The 21,409-nt window shown below is 42.0% G+C and overlaps 1 protein-coding gene across 2 annotated transcripts; it reads left to right on the top strand.

The window, feature by feature from the left end:
* Positions 1-18,256: 18,256 nt before the first annotated feature.
* On the top strand, positions 18,257-20,962 carry LOC146612657 (protein L-Myc-1b-like). 2 transcript variants are annotated; one of them, XM_085343060.1, is made up of 3 exons: positions 18,257-18,499; positions 19,053-19,658; positions 20,312-20,962. In XM_085343060.1, the coding sequence occupies exons 2-3, from the start codon at positions 19,133-19,135 to the stop codon at positions 20,893-20,895; spliced, it is 1,110 nt and encodes a 369-aa protein (XP_085199186.1). In that variant the 5' UTR covers positions 18,257-18,499; positions 19,053-19,132; the 3' UTR covers positions 20,896-20,962. The 2 variants fall into 2 exon arrangements, with proteins under 2 accessions (XP_085199186.1, XP_085199187.1); XM_085343061.1 differs by lacking the exon at positions 18,257-18,499 and having other exon boundaries at positions 19,022-19,658.
* Positions 20,963-21,409: the final 447 nt, after the last annotated feature.

Genomic DNA, 21,409 nt, shown 5'->3' on the forward strand with positions numbered 1-21,409 from the left:
TGGGGGGCTGAAAAAAATGTAATGCATATTTGCGTAATACATTTTGATCAATAAACTTTCCCTATTTAAACATTTATTTATTTAATACATTTATTTAAACATGCACTATGGTGTGGCCTTTCTTTGCTCATAACTCCTTGATGTTGGTAAATACAATAAGTGAGCAATATATACATTATACATATGATAACGCACAGCACATTATGGAGTATGCCCCTGCTGTGAAGTCCTGCCTCCATCTACTTATCGTTTAATCACTGGACAGCTGGACAGGTTCATATAAAATATTAGATTAGGCCAATTGTCCTATACATATTTTTGACCTAGGGGTGGGATTGATTGTGAACTGGAAAGGGAAAATGCTTAGGGAGCTGAGTACGGCTGCATCGTTACTGATTTGTAGAATCATTTTGATTCATACAGGATCCGATTCAATTTGATTGGAATCTGGAAAGTTTTGCCTCAGTCAGAAATATTACAATTCTGGTCATGTATCAGTATATATCCATAATTTCGTATCTATTAAAAGAAAGCTGACACATGTGAGACTTAATTAGAGATGTAAACAGAGAGTTATGAAACCTGCAGCTGCAGAAGCCAGCGGGAAAAAAAGAGGCAAACACAGCGCGGACCCGACGAAGCACCAAAATCTGATTCTGACGCGTCGGGTCCGCGCTCTGTGTTCACGTTTGTATGCAGAATCCGTAAACCTGCTCCCAGTTACTGTTTTAGCTGCATGGTGTTTGACGACATGTTGTGAGGTTTAACCTGAGATGCTGGCGTTTCAGGCATAATAACGTTAATTTACAAATCGACACGGGATTTTAATGAATCAATATCACTTTATTCAATTTAGCATGGATTGTAATCAGAAAAGCGATAATCAAAACCCACCCCTAATCAAGAACTTGCAAAGTAAGAACATGATCTATGTAAGGTAGCCTTTTTGTTATTTACAGTTAAAAAGAGGATTAGTGTTACTGTGCGCTGGCTGAGTCTCTTTCCTTTCTTAGAAATAGTTTCTCCTGCTCTGGAGAAAATCCACTTGCATGGAACAGAAGAGGCTGTGGAGTGCAGGAACCACACTGCAAGCTGGTAGATATGCAGGTATTCCTGGGTCCTGCAGACTATCACCTAAAAACAATAAACAAAATGATTTTCTAAACTGTAGCAATGTAATGTACGTATAGTGTCAAATACATTTTTGTAGTCTTCATCAGCTTTAATTCACATGGAAGTGTTCCTAAAGTCATATGCTGTAATGATATTTACATTATGAAAACATGATTTTGGACATTTCAAGTTTTTCACTTCAGCAGATAAAATGAATTGAGCAAAATCAACTCAAAATATCTCCACACGCCAGAACGTCCTCTCTTCCTCGCTGGCTCCATATCTGTCAGTGGAATGATCACCTCTTCGCTCTCTGTCACCATCAACACACTCCACGAATCCCATGGATGATTCACTTCCTTATATCCGTTTGAATCAGGTACCGAAGCAGTTACGTGCGTAATGAAGCTTCGGACGTCACTGGTCACGTGATTTTTGCCAAACGAAGCAAGCCTCGACACAGTGCTTCTGAACCAGTGTGTTGTTTTTTTCGACACAAGCTCCGGAGCGTCAGCTTCAAGCGGGCCATCACTACTATACACTCACTGGACATTTTATTAGGCATATCTTAGTAAAGGTGTGGACCCACGTTTGCCTTCAGAGCAGCTTAGACGCAGGAAACTTTCACATAGTTGGTGCGATTTGTTTGGTGCACGTTCACGATCTGAATCCCATTTCATCAAATCCCCAAGGCGCTCTATTGGACTGAGATCTGGTGGCACCCACTATGTAATACAATTCCGTTGAAAAATGAATGTAATAATATGAACTTAGCTTTGTGTAAGAGACAAAAAGCACACTAGAAATAGGATAGCCTACAATACACTAAGTGTTCATGGCATGGAATCAACAAGGTGTTGAAAACGTTGCTGTGAGATTCTGGTCCATATTGACATGACAGTGTCACAGAGTTGCTGCATATTTGTCAGCTGCACCTCCATGGCATAAATCTCCTGTTCCACTACATGCCAAATGTGCTCTATTGGGTTGAGATCTGGTGACAATGGGAGTCATTTGAGTACAGTGAACTCATTGTAATGATCAAGAAACCAGTTTGACATGATTTGGACTTTGTGACATGGGGCGTTATCCTCTGGGAAGCAACCATCAAAAGATGGGTACACTGTGGTCATAAAGCGATGTACATGGTCAAGAATATGTTTGTTACTCTGTTTAAAAAAATTCAAATTCAAATTTTATTTGTCACGTACACAGTCATACACAGTACGATATGTAGTGAAATGCTTAGACAACTGCTCGTGACCTAAAGAAAAAAAAAAGAAAAGGAAATAAATATGAAAAATTAAAAAGGGTAAATTTAACTAGGAAGGAATAAAATATAAATTAAGGTTAAAAATGAAATAACTGTACAACACAAATTAGAATGAATAATAATAATAATAACAATGGATTGGATTTATATAGCGCTTTTCAAGGCACCCAAAGCGCTTTACAATACCACTATTCATTCACTCTCACATTCACACACTGGTGGAGGCAGCTACAGTTGTAGCCACAGCTGCCCTGGGGCAGACTGACAGAAGCGAGGCTGCCATATCGGGTAAATTTAACTGGGAAAGAATAAGATAAAATATATAAATTAAAGTTGAAAATAAAATAACTGTACAACAAAATACACAATACACAGTATAGAACTATATAAGAATGTATGAAGAAATATAAATAAATAAATAAATAAATAAATATATACACAATAACAGCAGCTGTACAAGTATTAACTGGAAATGAAGAATATAGTGACCAGTGTTGTGCAATCCACATTATGTCTTGTGCAGTGCAAATATGCTTAAAGTGATTTAAGTGATGAAGTGAAAACAATGTCCAGAATGTCCAGTGTGTGTGTAAGAACTGTATGTGTGGGTCAGTACTGTGTGGTGGTGTGATTGAGAGACCGTATCGCCTGCGGGAAGAAGCTCCTCCTCAGTCTCTCTGTGTTGGTCTTCAGGGAGCGGAATCGCTTTCCTGACCTCAGCAGAGAGAACAGTCTGTTGTTGGGATGGCTGAGGTCCTTCACGATCTTCCTGGCCTTGGTCCAGCACCGCCTGCTGTAGATTGAGTGCAGGTCAGGGAGCTCGGAGCGGATGGTGCGCCCAGCTGACCGCACAACCCTCTGTAGAGCTCGTCTGTCCTGCATGGTGCTGTTCCCGAAACAGGTTAAGATGTTTCCCGTCAGGATGCTCTCTATGGTGCACGAGTAAAAGTTCCTGAGCACCTTGGAGGGCAGTTGGAAGTCTCTCAAGCATCTGAGGTGGTAGAGACGCTGACGGGCCTTTTTCACCACGGTGTTGATGTGACAGGACCATGATAGGTCCTGCGTGATGTGAACTCCGAGGTATTTGAAGCTGTCCACTCTCTCCACTGGGCACTCGTTAATGACGGGGGTCTGGTAGTTCCTCTCCTGCTTAGTGCTGAAGTCCACTATCAGCTCCTTTGTCTTACTGACGTTTAGAAGGAGGTTGTTCCTCTGGCACCAGTTCTCCAGATTCCTAATCTCCTTCAGGTAGGCCGTCTCGTTGTTATCAGAGATCAGGCCCACCACGACGGTGTCGTCAGCAAACTTAAGATAAGATAAGATAAGATAAGATAAGATAGAACTTTATTAATCCCTCGGGTGGGTTCCTCTGGGAAATTCGGTTTCCAAAAGCACAGCACCGACAGAAGTTACAGTTACAGAATGTTATATATATATATATATATATATTAGGGGTGCAACGATACACAAAATTCACGGTTCGTTTCGGTTCGATACTTTGGTGTCACGGTTCGATATTTTTTCGATACAAAAAAAATGTTCATGCCTTTTTAATTTGTCATTTATTAAAATTATAAATATATATTTTAACTCAAAAGTACAGTTTTTAAATTTAACCCTAACCCTTGTGCGTGTTTTTTATTTTGACAGCGAATGCGCACCTGCGGACCACTTATGTGCAGCCCTGGTTATTTAGCTCGTCATATTGCAGCCACAGAAATTATTTTGTCCATGAAACCATAAAGCTGCACTTTCTTTTTGCCTTATAGTCTGATTTGTCATAACTTCTCCGTTTTGTGGTAAGCTTTTCTTTGGCTGTCACTTCTTCACCCTGACCTGTCTTATTTGGCTCAGCAGAACTGAAATGCTTTTACACATGCACTCACATAAGCTCAGCGATTCTCTGCGCGATCAACCTCTCACATGTTTAAGCTGCGGGAGATTTCACTTGTCATGTTTGCATAGTAAGCTAACGATTAATAAGACGATGTCAGAGGAATTGGTGCACAAATTATCATCACTCACAGATCAGTGCTGTCGCTCTCTATACACAGTTCGCACGATTGCAAAGTGAAAGCAAAAAAACAAGCGCAAATTCAAACGCGATTTCAATATGTCACATATTGACAGTGGCTCACCGATGCCAATGACATAATTACCCAGCTACATTTCCGAAAGAATGCAAAAGCATTGACATATATTTTTCCTTCCTACAATAGCCCGACGGGAAAAATCGCTAGCCCTGGGACATCGGGCTAGCGATATTGCGAGCCCTGTAACTGATTGAGGAATCACTCATCTTTGGAAAAGAGAGTTTATTACAGAGAAATGGCTCTTTCCAAAATAAAAGCTATACTATCCGCTTCTTCTGGGCTATATTCTCAGCAGCATATTAAACATATCAGGTCCCCATAAGGAGAATCCTGTGCTAACGGCTGTCTAAATGACTCTGTAAAGTTTGTAGCATGCATGCTTGTTGTTTTTGTCTGCTTCCACTTGTCTTTGCACTAGGATGATGTCGGCGTAAATGTGCAGTCATATTTGTTGTGTTCCCACTAGTGCTTTCAGGTTAATCTCGTTGAAATGACCTTAACGCCACAACACGGCAAATCTCCGTTAACGAGCTACCCCTGATCGCCCCGTGCGTGGGGCTGGACGGCCAACACATTAACGAGCTAACTGCACTAACACACTAGCTCCCACCCATGTAATTGAGCACTGTGTGGCACATCCAACATACTGTTTTACTTTAGTCCATGACTCGCTTACCTTCAGGGTCATACGTCACATGAAAACCAAAATAATTCCAAATGCCAGATCTGAATGAGGGTGGGGGAGGTTCAATTTGCCATGTTGCAAGGAGAGCTTAAGCTAGCTTGCCCTGCGCTCTTCCTTCTGACGATGCCGTCTGTGTTGAGCGCTCAGTGGATCTGCGCTTGACAGTGCAGCCTAGGCGGAGTAGTTGAACGCAGATCCACTGAGCGCTCATCACAGACAGCATCAGAAGGTAAGTTGATAAAATAAATTACAAATTTTGTATTGTTCGATACATATGTGTACCGAACCGAAAGCACTGTATCGAATGGTTCAATATCAATACGAATATCGTTGCACCCCTACTATTTGGGCACAAGCATCTAATGCAATGAAATAAAATAATAATAATTGCCTATTCTACATGCAAAAAAATATTTAATATAATATAAGAAGCCACATCATGCAGACAAATATGATTTGTCAGGCTTCAAATGTCTACTGTACAAAAGGCCAGCCAGTTCGCAGAACTCACGAACGGAGCCACATCTGCGGAGTAAGATATCAGCATACGGCTGCCGTTTAGCCAATGAGCGGTGAGGCAACCCATTCTCTTCACCAATCAGAAGACACAATTCTACCTCATCATTACGCACACGTCGACGCAGAGAGTTCGGTCGGAGCTGCAGGTGGGAAGAGTCAGCAGAGTTTTACTCACCGTGTGGATTTTCATTCCTTCTAATGCTGTTAGCGGTGTGCGTCCATGAGACTGTACGTTTCTGTGTTTTATCGTGTTTGTTCTTTGCTGCGGCCATTATCCTCCCTTGTTTAATCCTTGGCGCACACTTTGTTTACCGATTGTTACTGCCGTTTACTGCGAAGCAGCCTCTGCCGTGCGGTCATTAAGGGACCGTCACTAATTTCTCATGTTAGCTCTAATGTAAAGTGCCTAGTTGGGATTTATGTAAATAGTAAAATTAGCATTTGTTGACACTCCCTTATTTTGGTTGACTGTTCCACTATCCAGTATTGCTTGTATTGTTGTATTACACATTTAATTCACTCTGTTCACATAATTATGGAAGACTTTTATGTTCTTTCCAACAGAAACCACACCATCACTCACAGATACCTGAGTGGCAGTGGATTTTGTGGATACGCCATCTGTTCTTATTGGACAACCCTGTTGAGATTGTGGATTCATAGAGTCAGCACCTTATCATCTACATCAGTCATAGTCAGGAGGTCAAGTCCATCCCTCTTACAGTGACCTCCTCCATTACATCTACACTGTGGAGGGTGCTAAGTGCTGTCTGAGATACCCTCTTGTAATCAGTGTTATGCTTAGAGCTACATTGGGTATTAGTGATTGCAGGTACTCAGTATGGAGCCCTTTTCCCACCAAACGTGCACAGTATTGCAAAACATTATCAATTAATATTTAATCTTCATTTATTATGTATAACTGTAGGGAAACCATTACTTAAGCAGGCATAAAGAAATGCAAAACAGTTGTGCTACTGTTCAAATTAGTCATGCTACCTGTGGTCAATGTTTGGGAAAATGAAAAATAAAAATCTTTTATGAGGCATTGTATAGTGCAAAAGACCACTCCTCCTGTTTGGATTCCTCATTTTCCAGCCTGGTACTGTGCAAATAAGCCTGGCTGATAAAGTCATGTCATCTGTTCTCAAATGTAGCATATTCCAAAAGGGAAGTGGGGCCTTTTTTGAAACAAGATACAATCTGTTCTCTTCATACATGCATAAAGCAAATAGCTTAAAAGGCACCATACAGGACTGTGCACTTTATATATGTAAGACTGCAGTAAAGCAGTAGTTTCCTTTTTAACACTGGACGTCTCAGAGAGCAGCCATTTGGCTTTTCTACCTTTAAAACCTGCCTTCCAGCCAAATGGCTGGTAGGCTTTTAGCTAATATCCTTAATCACCTGTGAACAGCTGCTTTTGTTATGTAAATAAGGTTTGGCCATGCTGAGCCACTTGGAGTGGTTAGTTTCCTGAGCCACAAGGAAACTTGTGTTTCACTTTGCCATCTTAGGGAGAAATCAACACACATGGGTGTATTTCCTGTGTTGCTGAGATTTATTGATAAAAACAGTACAAAAAAACAAAAAAACAACAACAACAACCATTTGCACACATATTTACAAATAATAATAAAAAGTGAGTGAGTACATTTCAACATTTTCAGCAATCACTCACAATCCTGGCACTGCCATGGTATCTGTAGTCTGCATTTACCACATGTGTATCTGTAGCAGTGAACACATCGCACAGTGGCATGATTGTTCTTGCATTTGTGTTTGACCTGACACATGGCTCTTTTTCCAGGGCTAGGTGTGGAGGGTTGTGTCTGAAGCAACTGTTCTTTTCTTGCCTTCTTCGCAGCTACATGAGAGTGAGCCAACTCTCTTGCAAGTTCCACCAGGAAGTCCACCCATCTTTCCTGCGTCCCGGTGCATGCTTGATACAGCACATGTGCATTCAGTGCTGCCATGTCAATCATGTTATAGAACACGGCAAATGGCCAGCGCCGTGCTCCTCTGCGGACAGTGTACTCCCGCACCATCTGGTCCATCACATCCACGCCACACTTTGTGGTGTTGTAAAGGGTGACGGTGTTTGGCTTCCTTTTGGTGGTGTTATCAGTCTGAACCACGCTGTGCATGCTGCTAAGAATATAGACTGTCTTCTTCCGTTTGGCCGCATACGCCGTCAGCGTGGCAGCAGAGGTTGAAAACACCTAAGAAATAAGATAAATTGTTATTTCTATAGCACTTTTACACACAATGAAACACATAAACATAGAACCACAAAAGACCTGCAACATACCTGAGTGGTGAATTCATTGCGATCTGTGCGTCTAGCGGATTGAGGAATTTCCCTGCGAATCTTGTTGACTGTGCCGAGGACGGTGGTTTTCCGTGTAAGAAGTTTTTGCGCAAGTGAAAGCGATGTGAAAAAATTGTCCGTGGTAACATTTCTGCCCTTGTCTAGGAATGGTTCCATCAGCCTCATTACTACATTTTCAGACAGTCTCTCCCCACTGGGACGATTGTGGTCCTTGCCAAGATATGGGAAGACATTGCAAATGTACTTGGATTTTAGGTCGCAAGCCACCCAAAACTTGATCCCAAACTTGTCAGGTTTACTTGCAATATACTGCAGGAAACAGCACCGAGTCTTTGATGGGACTGCAGCGAACTTATCAGTCTTTGCTCGATCACTGCGGGTGGACCTGTCATCAAAGCGTAGGTGTTGCATGATGTCTTGGAAGCGGTTTTGCGGTATAGTTCCAATGATCTGTGGGTTTCCCAGGTTTGCTGACCAGCAGTCACGTAGTGATGGAACCCTAGTAACCCCCCGCAAGACAATTGCATCCACCTCAACACAAAAGGAAGTTCACAGCTTTTAGCAGCTCCCCCCCACACACACAAACAAAGAGGCAGTTGGCAGTTAGAAATCAGCAATCATTCACACACCCCCACTCCCCTCCAGAATTCTCAGATAACGACCTAATTTACATATGAATTGATGCTAAAAGACTAGCCAATTTAGCTTCCACTTGGCTGACAGAGGGTTAGAAAAGTCTGAGACATAAGATTTCAGCTTGTGAATGTAAATTAAATAGATTAATAATGTTTCAATATAAATATGTTACAAAATGCTTTAAGAGCAAAAATTCAAAAACTGCTGTAAGTGAATTGTGGAATGTCCACTGACATTTCTTCCCTCAGCAGTACGATCTGGCCATATAACATTTACATACTGCCAAAGTTATTAGGCCTGTGCACTGAGCCTTCACTGTGTCATTGTGAACAGCACTATTATGTTTTTATGGCCTCAATAACAGGGGTCATTAACCTTTTTGTTCCCATTCCTTTTTGTTCGAACACAGAACCTTGTTGGAATTTGAGCATATACTAAAAAGAGACATGGAACCCATTACAACAAATCTGATAATACCAAACAAACACACTGGAGGAGTTTATGCTTCTTTTTAAAGAAAACTAAAAGACACAATTTTCTCCCAGCCGGAGTGAAACAAAGTCTATATGGTTACTTTGGTGTCAGTGCAGAGAACTTAGCTAGTCTTATGACATATAATAACCTGAAACATCTTAATCCTGCACATATAGATGCTTAGGAAAACTGCATTCCAGTTTAAAACGCTTTATGTAAATGAATAAAACCACAAAGGCTGCTTTTACTGAGAAAATTGAGTTTTTGTTTCTATCGGGGTGTAATAACACATCTTATAAAATATTTAATCTCATTTATCAAAGAGTGTACAGTTAGTATGTGTTGTTTTTGCGTGTAAGAAAGATCAATCTGGCTACATAATTTACTTTATATTTCATCAATTAAAAAAAAAAAAATTCTATCCAGATCAGGGTCACAGAAAGCAAACAGAGACAGGGTACACGCCAGAGAGGTCAACAGTCTATCACAGAGAGACATACAACCATGTACTCTCACCCGCAATCAATTTATAATCAATAAATAAGCCAACAAGCATGTTTTAAGACTGTGGGAGTAAAACATAGAAACAGAGGGCCCCGGGCTGGCACATTCAAACCCTGAACCTACTGACTGTGAGGCAACAGCGTGTTTAATTTTATAGGCCTTTTCTAATGAAAATGCAAATTTACCTGTAGTTAAAAACTGAGGACTTGGAAGCAGCACAAGTGAGTCCTTCTGTGGTTGCTGATGAGTTTATACTTTCTGGTAAAAACAACAAAAAAACAACAACTAAAGTATATATATTTAGTATCTTCAGATAACTGAAGGAGCCTAAAATACGATCGTATAGTAATATCTGAACAGTTCAATTAAATTATAACAATCATAAAAATATGCCTGTTTCAGCACCAGAAGAAAATAATCTCTTCGCAAACTATATGCAGCAAAAACTTTAATTCTAGCGCCATCTAGTGGATTTACCCATACATAGAAAGCGAAAATTTGCCAGAACGGAAAAGATGTGAATCTCATAAATCTGTGACGCGAATTCACTATTTTTAGACCCAGCAATGATACATGATTCACTAAAACCATGATTCAGATGAAGTGGTCCCTATTATTTTTCACTATTGACTCATAGGGTACCTGGATTACTCATATGGGTGAGCTGGAAGCGGCACAAACAAAATGAGTCCTTTCGTGGTTGCAAGGCAGAAATTCAAAGAATAACAAGGATATATATATATATATATATATATATATATATATATATATATATATATATATATATATATATATATATATATATATATATATATATATATATCTCTCCATTCGCTTCCGCTTATCCTTTCCAGGGTCGCGGGGGGCGCTGGAGCCTATCCCAGCTGTCATGGGGCGAGAGGCAGGGTACACCCTGGACAGGTTGCCAGTCTGTCGCAGGGCCAACACACAGGGACAGACAACCATTCGCTCTCACATTCACTCGCACATTCACACCTAGTGGCAATTTGGATTATCCAATTAACCTATCCCCACAAGTTGCATGTCGAATCGAATTTCCCAGAGGAACCCACCCGAGGGATTAATAAAGTTCTATCTTATGTCTTTGGACGGTGGGAGGAAGCCGGAGTACCCGGAGAGAACCCACGCAAACACGGGGAGAACATGCAAACTCCACACAGAAAGACCCCGGCCTGATGGGTGTTTTTATATATATATATATATATATATATATATATATATATATATATATCCCTACATAACTGGAAAAGGGCTTCTGTACGACTGTTTACAATTTGTAGTGATGCTGTTTGTGATCTTTTCAAAATTACAGCTTCTCTGCATAGTGGTAGATATCGTTATTGCAATATTGAACTATTGCAATAGATAAATAAAAAAAAGATTAAAAAAAAATCTGAGAATCATCTTCTCAAAATCAGTGAAGGTGAGGCACAGCTTAATCCTTTTTAATGAGCCTTAGCTCAAAGAAGCTTGCTCTGACAACAGCTTCATTTTGTTGATTAGTGGTTTCGGTTAACCGGTGTTTCTAAATTGCCCATAGGTGTGAATGTGAAGGATCTAATGTAAGGGCCAAGAACACCACTTACGATGGTGAGAGGATTGTAACAATAGAACATCAGTTTTCTCTTCCATCCATCCTCTTTTCCTTGTCAGGGTCGCAAGAGTCAGGGTCCACCCTGGACACGTCGCCAGGCTAACAGACTGTCATTCGCATTCAACTCAACCTCACTACTGCATGTCTTTGGACTGTGGATATAGGCTAAATGGTGGAATTGAACTCAGGACCTTCTTTCTGTGAGACAACAGTGCTAATCAACAGCTGCCTGTTTCTTCATTTCAAATTCAAATCAAATTCAAATTCAAATTCTATTTGTCACATACACAGTCATACACAGTACGATATGTAGTGAAATGCTTGGACAACTGCTCGTGACCTAAAGAAAACAAAAAAGGAAAAGGCTATGAATAAGATAGGAAATAAATATGAAAAATTAAAAAGGGTAAATTTAACTAGGAAGGAATAAAATATAAATTAAGGTTAAAAATGAAATAACTGTACAACACAAATTAGAATGAAGGGTAAATTTAACTGGGAAGAATAAGATAAAGATAAATATATAAATTAAAGTTGAAAATAAAATAACTGTACAACAAAATACACAATACACAATATAGAACTATATAAGAATGTATGAAGAAATCTAAATATAAATAAATATATACACAATAACAGCAGCTGTACAAGTATTAACTGGAAATGAAGAATATAGTGACCAGTGTTGTGCAAAACCAAAGTCCAGAAAGTCCAGTGTGTGTGTAAGAACCATATGTGTGGGTCAGTACTGTGTGGTGGTGTGATTGAGAGACCGTATCGCCTGCGGGAAGAAGCTCCTCCTCAGTCTCTCTGTGTTGGTCTTCAGGGAGCGGAATCGCTTTCCTGACCTCAACAGAGAGAACAGTCTGTTGTTGGGATGGCTGAGGTCCTTCACGATCTTCCTGGCCTTGGTCCAGCACCGCCTGCTGTAGATTGAGTGCAGGTCAGGGAGCTCGGAGCGGATGGTGCGCTCAGCTGACCGCACAACCCTCTGTAGAGCTCGTCTGTCCTGCATGGTGCTGTTCCCGAACCAGGTTAAGATGTTTCCCGCCAGGATGCGCTCTATGGTGCAGGAGTAAAAGTTCCTGAGCACCTTGCAGGGCAGTTGGAAGTCTCTCAAGCGTCTGAGGTGGTAGAGACGCTGTCGGGCCTTTTTCACCACGGTGTTGATGTGACAGGACCATGACAGGTCCTGCGTGATGTGAACTCCGAGGTATTTGAAGCTGTCCACTCTCTCCACTGGGCACTCGTTGATGACAGGGGTCTGGTAGTTCCTCTCCTGCTTAGTGCTGAAGTCCACTATCAGCTCCTTTGTCTTACTGACGTTTAGAAGGAGGTTGTTCCTCTGGCACCAGTTCTCCAGATTCCTAATCTCCTTCAGGTAGGCCGTCTCGTTGTTATCAGAGATCAGGCCCACCACGACGGTGTCGTCAGCAAACTTGATGATGGTGGTGGAGCTGGTAGTGGCCACACAGTCATATGTGTACAAAGAGTACAGCAGGGGGCTCAGAACACACCCCTGGGGGGCTCCAGTGCTTAATTTAAAAATTAGGGTCAGCCATGTTTTAATGCTTCCTGTTGGGTGGCATCATGTTTCAGTTGTATTTTTAAAAAAAATAAAGACTAAAATGAGCACAAAATGAGAAAGAAAAAAAAGATGTGATTTTTGAAGTAGACACTGCTCAGTACTTTTGATTTGTTTCCTAATGTGTTTTAAATGCAAGACTTTGCTCACTCTTTGAGCAGTTTTTACCTGCGTGCATTAAAAATAGCTGCCTGCCTTCCAACATCTCCCTCTCTGTTATCTCACTCTAGTTTTTCAGGTGCACTTCAAAGAAACCAATTCCCAGATTATTTACCCTTAGCAAGCACCAGGTGGCAGTCTAAGTCAGTCTACTATAGCAGTGTTCTCATGGCCTCTTTGAACCGTTTCATTAAACTTTGGCACATACCTGTTAACTGCAAAAGTCTTGAGCCAACACTAATTTCTTTCTATTTCGTTAGGAAAAAGAGAAGTAGCTGCAGCGGTTCACTGAAATATGCATGGAAATTGAGTGTATGGCGGCGGGGGGGCAATTCTAACAAACTTCAAAGTCAATATTTGGTATGAACACCTTTATTCTTTCCTGAACTTCTCTGCACATATTGAAAATTTTAACCAAAAACTTTAAACCTGAAGTGATGACTCTATTAGACGTGTTGCTACTGATCGGCAAATCATCCTTGTGTAATTTGGCATGCCTCAGCATTTTCTCCCCATTTCCCCGTTTCTGGCTAATAGATCTTTGCACATCAGATCAGTGCACAACTACAATTTTATGCCCGTTATGACTATCTGGCATTTTTCAGAGATTCAACTAAAGAGGTGAACAAATGATGTGTTTTTGTGACAGGCTGCTAGAAACACAAAGATTCTTTGCTAGGTTCTCAATTTTAGACAAAACACTGGTTTGTCCTTTGAAATATTTGCACAGAACTTAGTTAATCTTGTATGTAAAGTGCTTCATTGGGTTTGAAGTGACTGACAGTGCTGTGATGAGAAACTGCAGAATGGTGAAAAAAATCAATTAAAAACTGTAAACATTCTTCAATCATATCTTTAACCACACTCACTTTCCACAAGTGTTGATTTCATCATTGTGTTAATTCAATAACTTACACAGCAATCATATCTACAATCCTTTCACTATGTGCGGCAGTTAACTGAGGAAGTGAACACGTGTGAGATAACATCAGCAGTGAAAAGCTGATGTAATGCGTGCTTTGACTGATACAAATCTTTGGTATGTGACAACAGTTAACAGGTAAAACTGGCGCCCTGCTGAATGCACTCTCATAGTATTCTCAGGAAGGCCCTGAGGTGTCACACTATGATGGCTTACATCCCACGGGAGCAATAAGACTTTGGGGATTTATTTATGTTTTCTTTCTCCTGCGCAGTTGGTTGGCTGGTTCCATTTTTAGACCTGTTAAAGATATTTGGGAGGATAGGGTCAGAGTTCGGGGTTAGGAGGTTCTGTGTGTCACTGGGGTCGTGGGGAACAGGGCACCCCCTCCCTTCTGTAGCAAATGGGTACAATTCTACAGACAGACCCTGAAAACCCATCGAAATTCCTCCACAGCAGTGCTTGATGTTCTTCATGCTGCTGAGTGGGTGTTACAGATACATGAGGGCTCTACTAAGGGGGAAACCAAAGTCCCTACACCCCCTTTTTACCACCCTCACACATATGTTACTATAACAATAAAGAACAAAGGAGGGTACTTGAAGTTAAGCTGGGCAGTGACCTGGGGAGATACTATTGTTGGTGTTAAGCATTGTTACCCCTACATTGTCTCGGATGAGGAAAGTATCTCCAGGTTTTAACGAAAGGGACCGAAAAGACGAGCAGAGGAGGAGGAACTCATCTGAATTTTATGAGACCAGTGTTTTTCTTCTTTCTCTTTGGCAGGGATGAAACAGTCCCAACATAGCAGACTGAGGGCTGGTCCACTGTGTAATTATAGGATGTGAAGCTGCAGGATCTAAAGCCTGTGGTCTTTGCTTTGAGGGCAAAAGAGCTCCAAAATCAGCTTAAAATGAGCCCAGATTTCAAAGTGTTCAACTCATTTTTTATTTAGACCACGTTGAATCTGCTTTAAAATATCACAAGGTTCTGCAGACATTATGAGTTTTCCTTTATTTTTGCTATTTTTAAAAAGTCACAACAATTTGAACAACACAAATAAGATGAACTCTATATTGATACGAAGACTTGTAACTTAAATTCAGCTTATACTTTAGACATATGTCTCACGTCCTGGGCGCTCACTACTAGGGATGGGTATCGTTTAGGTTTTATCCGATACCGGTGCCAAATCGGTACTTTTGAAACGGTGCCGGTGCTCAAACGGTGCTCAAACCGGTGCTTAAAGAATGGAGAACACAAAATTGGTCCAAAAACCTCTCATGTTCAGCTGTTTTTTGTAAAAAGATAACAATGTTAGCCTTTTCTGCAGCTATGGGGCATATATGGTATCACTCTTGGCTGGAAGCAGTGCTTAAACAATGGAAAAAACACAAACTTTGTCCTAAACCTCTCATGTTTAACTGTTTTCCACTTTTTCTTTGGTCATTTTAGCCTTTTTAGCCAGGGTGAAGGGAGTATCTGCCATCAAACAAGAAGACAGCAGCATGTAGCTATGATGATGTTTGCTAGTTCACCTTACATGCATTAATGTAATAACGTGGTTAGCCTACTCACGCAGAGAAGAACGGCTGCTGCTGCCATCATCATCCGTCATCATTTCTGCTACACTGGCAGGGCTAGGGGCCAGGACTCTCCTCTTCGTGTTTTTGGGGGATGTTGCATAACAGGCAACCCACCCGCAGTAGATGTGCTCGGTGTGAGGTCTCGCAGCAAGCTATCAAATACGGCGCATTTCTGGGCTTTTAAAAAAAACGCTATGCGTCGCCAGGTGTTTCATCGGATTCTTGGTGTTACCTCCTTTGACAGTATCACAGTATCAGCTTAAAGCACTTGTTGCTGCTGAGTTTGCATATTTTGCTATGAAGTACAGCCAGACTTTTAACCGCTTCGCCTTGGGCATTTTTAATCTGTAGCTCTGCTTTAACAGAACGTACGTACGTACCTGGCCCCGCCTACTATCCTCGGAAACGTAAAATGATTGGCTAGAATCTAAAGTGTGTCACAGCTCAGGAAAAAAAAGCACCGAAATAAAGCACCGAAATGTGCGCTGCTTTTCGGTCTGGTTACTACCGTTTATGTCAGAACCGGTGCCATCATGGCACCGGACACCGGTACCCATCCCTACTCACTACTGAGTTTAAGTTCTGAACTTTCAGTGGAGATAGAAATGGTTACTCTTGGCATACGCCATCTGCTCAGGAAGCTCTAATTATGTGTTGAAACGCTCCAGAGCTGCTACTTGCCGGGCTGTGTTTGGAGAGTTTATGTAGTCTTTTGTAAGCTGGTGATCTTTAAAATCAAGAATTAAAAATTTTAATCTCTCAGTGCTTCAAAATCCTCAAAAAAAATAAAAAATCCTATCTTCTGACTCTACTTATGTCGTGCCAGGACCAGGGCAATTATTAGAAGATCCAGTAATCAATTTTCCTCAAACTGACTGAAACTGCCTTTGCTGCCCAAACCGACAGTGACATGTGGCCAACTTAAAGTCAGTCACTGACCAAATAAGCCCCAGTCACCAATCAGAATCCACAATTTGGCTTCAGTATCACAGCGTGCGTACCCTATGGACCAAACCAATCAATATTTTAGGAGGGTGGAAAGATTTGGGATGGCGTACAACACTGGCAAACTTTGACCTTTTGCTTGCCAGTGAGCACAAAGCCTCATCATTATCCAGTGATTACATCATGATCAGTGTTAACATGATTAAATCTCTGAGGTCACTTGAGGGCAGACTTATGCTGCTGGCAAAGCTGTAACTGTCATCTGTAAGCAGGAAGTTAAAAGCAAACATAGCAGTGTTTGTTTAACACGTTAACCTGCAGCTGCTGGAAAACTTTGCACCAACTGTAAAGAAGATTACTCTGATCACTTCACCCCCACCGCCAGATATTTTAACACCTGAACTTGGTGCTTGGTGATCTTTTGTGATAAAAGCTGGTCGTTCAAAGGTGTGCGCTCCACCCAGCGGCAGGACAATGTTTCATAACTTGGGACAGAATACACCTATTAACTACTTCAGACTCTGTCTTTGTGGACATGTTGTGTATGGAAATGAAGGTCTATCTCCTTTGAATTCATAGCTTTTGTAATACAAATGAAGAGGCCTGCTAGTGTGATTCAACAGGGGTTTGCATGCAGCTTTGGAAAACTGCTCCATGCCCAGTCAATCCACATTTGAACTCATTTAAGAGTAACTTCTTACCACTGCTTATCAGTAATGGAGATTAACTCCAACTACTCTGGCATTTTTTTTATAGCCTTTAACTGGCAGTTCTGCTGATTTTGATGGGATTAGAGAAAACGGTCTTAATCTTAAAAGTATTGTTTGGTTTCAGGGTTGACAGCCTTGTCTCGCAGTTTTGTTTGATTAGAATAGAATTAGAATTAGAATTAGAATTAGAACAGAATAGAATAGAATAGAATAGAATTCAACTTTGTTGTCATTGCACATGCACAGGTACAGGGCAACGAAATGCAGTTTGCATCCATCCAGAAGTGCTTTAGTGATATAGATATATTACAATATATCAGATTAGAGACTGAAGTGAGTAACGACATCAACTGCAACGTGGCCCCACAGTGAAAACTATGCAGGGTCTAAAACTGATTTAGGGCTACATGCAAAACAATGTCAAAATACTGAGTCAGCCCTTTATCTGCAGCACTTTTCATGCAAAAATGGCTCCCGTGGGTATTATCATGTCAAGCACAAATATTTTATTGGACCAGAATGCATCAGATTCAACATTTTACTCTTTAATTTTGTAACAAAATGAAAACCGAAAACTGACATGTAATTAAACGAGTTAAACGAAACATTTTGGGCATGCAGTTTTGTTGACTGTGACAAGTTAAAATCCATTAGGTTTTAGTAATATATTATTTAGTGCTTTATAATTTATGATTAACCATAAAACGTTCAATTCAAAGTTAAAATTCAATAAGGTGGAAATATTCCACACCACACCAAACAGTAACAAGTCTTGATCTAGCACGTTTGCCCTGCATTGTTCTTCTGCAATGGAAAACATTTCCTAGCTTCCCTTATTCTTCTTTCCCCCATTAGCCCACAATTGCCAAGAACAGTGAAAAATGATATGAAAACAAGTGTCAGTTATTGTAATCATTACTGGTGTAGCAGCCAGGGCGGGGCTGTGCAACAACCCCACTTACACTACGGCTCTGATGCAAATGAAGGGGACTTACCCGGATCTACAGCTTGCTGCAGAATTTTCTGAGGCTCCTCCCTGCTTCAGACGCCTTATAACAGGGTATCTCACTGGCGCGAAAAACGCACTGTGTGGCTCTTTATTGTGGAGGCCGGAGAGAGTATCGTGCGTGCTGTTTCTGCACCGGCGTTTTTTGGGCTCCCTCTTATTTTTTAGTTCTTTTGTTTTATTTATCTGGAACAAAAACGTGTAGATCGCACACCGGAAACAACTGGATTTGGTTTTAATCCATTACATTTTCGTGAATTGGGTCTTTCGTTGCCGTTAGGTGGGATTTATATTTTTTCCCCTGTGCGCTTTATTACGCATCGGACATTTCGAGGAGAGCCGGTAAGTGGTTTAATTCTGTAGTCTCGTCTTTGAAAGTTTCACTTGAAGAAACGGACCTGTTCAGTAACAGTGTGCCTGCTCAGTGATCTCCTCTACCGCTTCACATAGCTGCTTAGTGGAACAAAGCGCTGTTTTCAATTCAGGAAATACTGTCTGGCACTTTTACGCAGGTATTGTAGCCTCTCGTATGCCCTCACACTTGTTTTAAATCCCAAGTTTGCACACACACACACACACACACACACACACACACACACACACACACACACACACACACACACACACACACTTATATATAACTAGATTATTTAATAACCATATGTGTCTGAACAGCTTGAGTCCATCAGCACAAAGAGGAGCATCTGCAAGATGGCATCAATTATTGATATGGTCCCATTTGTAGAAAGTAGGCTGTTAGGGGGATTGCGATGTCCTGATAGTGTCCCATTAGATGGATGGGCTACTTGATATGTGATCGTGCATGTGCTGGGAACTAGGCTGCTTTAAAAAGATCATTGCTAATCTCTCTGAAATTTCCTCTCTGGTTGTGCAGAACGTTGTTCAGAAGCCACTCGTGTGTGCCACTGGATCATTCCTGGGAATAAACTCTGGAGGATATTATTAGCCGGGAAAATGGACTTCGACTCGCACTATTTTTTCGATTATTTGGATACCGAGGAGGATTTTTACAAATCAACCGCACCAAGCGAGGACATATGGAAAAAGTTCGAGCTGCTTCCCACCCCTCCCATGTCTCCCACCCGGACTCTGTACCCCCTCTCGCCGGGAGACAGGCTCAGCGTGTTTTCCAAAATGCTGGGCCAGGAGGACGAGTGCGAGGGTCAGTTCATCCCGGACACCGAGGAGTTATTCGGTAACCTCAGCTCCCACATAATTCAGGACTGCATGTGGAGTAGCTTCTCTGCCAGCAAGCAGCTGGAGAAGGTCAACGGGAGAACGCCGGCTGCGGGGCACACCGGTGTTTCCCCCGTCCCCCAGATCTCCGCAAGAGCGAACAAAGCGCAGTGCGTCTCGCCCGGTAGCCTGCTCTCCATCAAGGCGACGGACTGCGTTGACCCCGCTGCTGTTCTCACCTTCCCCGCAAGCAGCTGCAGGAAGCCGGCGTCGTCTGGCTCTGAGTCCCGCTCTGATTCCTCTGGTAAGGATACAGCCATGCCTCTGATTTGCCCCACCCTGCCCTGCTCCAGGATTAAATTGCCCATAACAGTGCGTAATTTGGAAAGCGGGGGCTGCGGTTGCATAGCTGTGGTCTGACTTGCATGGCGAGGTTATCAAGTGTGACACAGTCACCTAAAGGCTGGAAGCTTGCTGAGTGTAGTATTTTAAAAACCGCGCCCCTGCTACTCTCGCTCTACCCCCCTTCAATTCTCTATCTTCCTCTGGCTCTGCATTGAAATCAGAGTGCAGTAGAAGGGTGGGGTAACCCGCTGATGATTTATTGCTGCTTCAAAAACACTGACAGACCGTGAGAATAACTTTCAAGCATTTCCCAAATTAGGGGTTGTCCCCTATCAGCATAAAAAAGTCTTCATTGAAACTGCTGAATAATGCTCAGTGGTTAAAGCCTCAATTCTTGCCATGGAATTGAACCTGGCATGCACCACCACTGCTCTAAGCGCCTCACCTGCTGCTCTGCCATCCTGGCACTGATGGATAGAGATTTGCTTGTTTGTTTTATGGAATTGCTTTTAAAGGTTGAACTAGCTTGAGTGCTTTGTAGGAATTTGCAAGTTTGTAGAGTGAGTCCCTTTTCTGTGTTTACTGATGAGTTATTTGTCTGTGTGATGACAGATGATGAAGAGGAGATCGATGTCGTCACTGTGGAGAACAAGCAGAACCGGGTGCGGCTGGTAAATGTCCGAAAACCAGTCACCATAACGGTCCGAGCAGACCCCTGCCCCAAACGTTTTCACATGTCTGTCCACAGACAGCAGCACAACTATGCCGCTCGTTCCCCAGACAGTGAGCCAGAACCGGAGGAGGAGGAAGAGGATGACGATGAGGAGGAGGAGGAGGAAGAACCCCCAAGCAAGCGTGCCTTTATGGGACCTGGTGCTTCAGCTCATGTCTCCCAACCATCATCCTCCTCGGAGGCTTCGCAGAACTCGGACACAGACGACACGGACCGCAGACGGAACCACAATTTCCTTGAGAGGAAGAGGAGGAATGACCTCAGGTCTCGTTTCCTTGCCCTACGGGATCAGATCCCTGGCCTGGAGTCGGCCAAAACGCCAAAGGTGGCCATCCTGACCCAGGCGACAGAGTACCTCATGGAGCTGCACAGCAGGGAGAAACGGCAGCTGCAGGAGAAGAAGCGCCTCAAATCCAGACGCCAGCAGCTCCTTCGCAGGCTATCTGAACTCAAGTGCTCTTGAGCCTCCAAACAAGCGCGCCTTCAAAATAAACTGCCTCATTCACCCCCGAGAACTTTTGCTCACAAGTTACCCGTCACTTTTGAAAAGCTATGCTTTTTTTCTCCTACATGCCTCATGTGAATAGCTGTGAAATTTTTTCGGAATGCATTCAGCTGTTGTTGTGAATTGACTGTGCTGGCCTGTGAACCTGTTCTGATGATGAGGAGTGGTTAGATTTTTTTTTTTTTTGGTCAATAGTTGGGTTGATGAATTGATGCTCATCAACACCATGATGTGAATTGCCTGTTAATTGCTTACCAAGAGCAATCATTTGTAGCCTTTTGAATATGTGTGTTTCTTCATTTCACCATTGCACATGGAGTGATGCATGAATGAATTACATTTTTTTTTTTTTTTTTGTATGACTGATTATTTGAGGTTCCATAAAACAAAGACTCTACTCCTCTGGGTGGTGTAACACCAGGCTACCCAAAAACTTCTGTTTTGATAAGATAATAGGAGGTAAACTGGGATG

The sequence above is a fragment of the Diplotaxodon limnothrissa genome, linkage group LG19 (assembly GCF_057381915.1).
Source record: "Diplotaxodon limnothrissa isolate DT_005_m linkage group LG19, D_limnothrissa_male_GT1.1, whole genome shotgun sequence".
In the NCBI taxonomy this organism is placed as follows: domain Eukaryota; kingdom Metazoa; phylum Chordata; class Actinopteri; order Cichliformes; family Cichlidae; genus Diplotaxodon; species Diplotaxodon limnothrissa.

Excerpts from the sequence above, each read along its gene's own strand:
- LOC146612657 (XM_085343060.1), top strand. The coding sequence starts at position 19,133 with ATGGACTTCGACTCGCACTATTTTTTCGATTATTTGGATACCGAGGAG. Across the intron at positions 19,659-20,311 it reads GTCCCGCTCTGATTCCTCTG|ATGATGAAGAGGAGATCGAT; the intron begins GTAAGGATACAG and ends GTGTGATGACAG.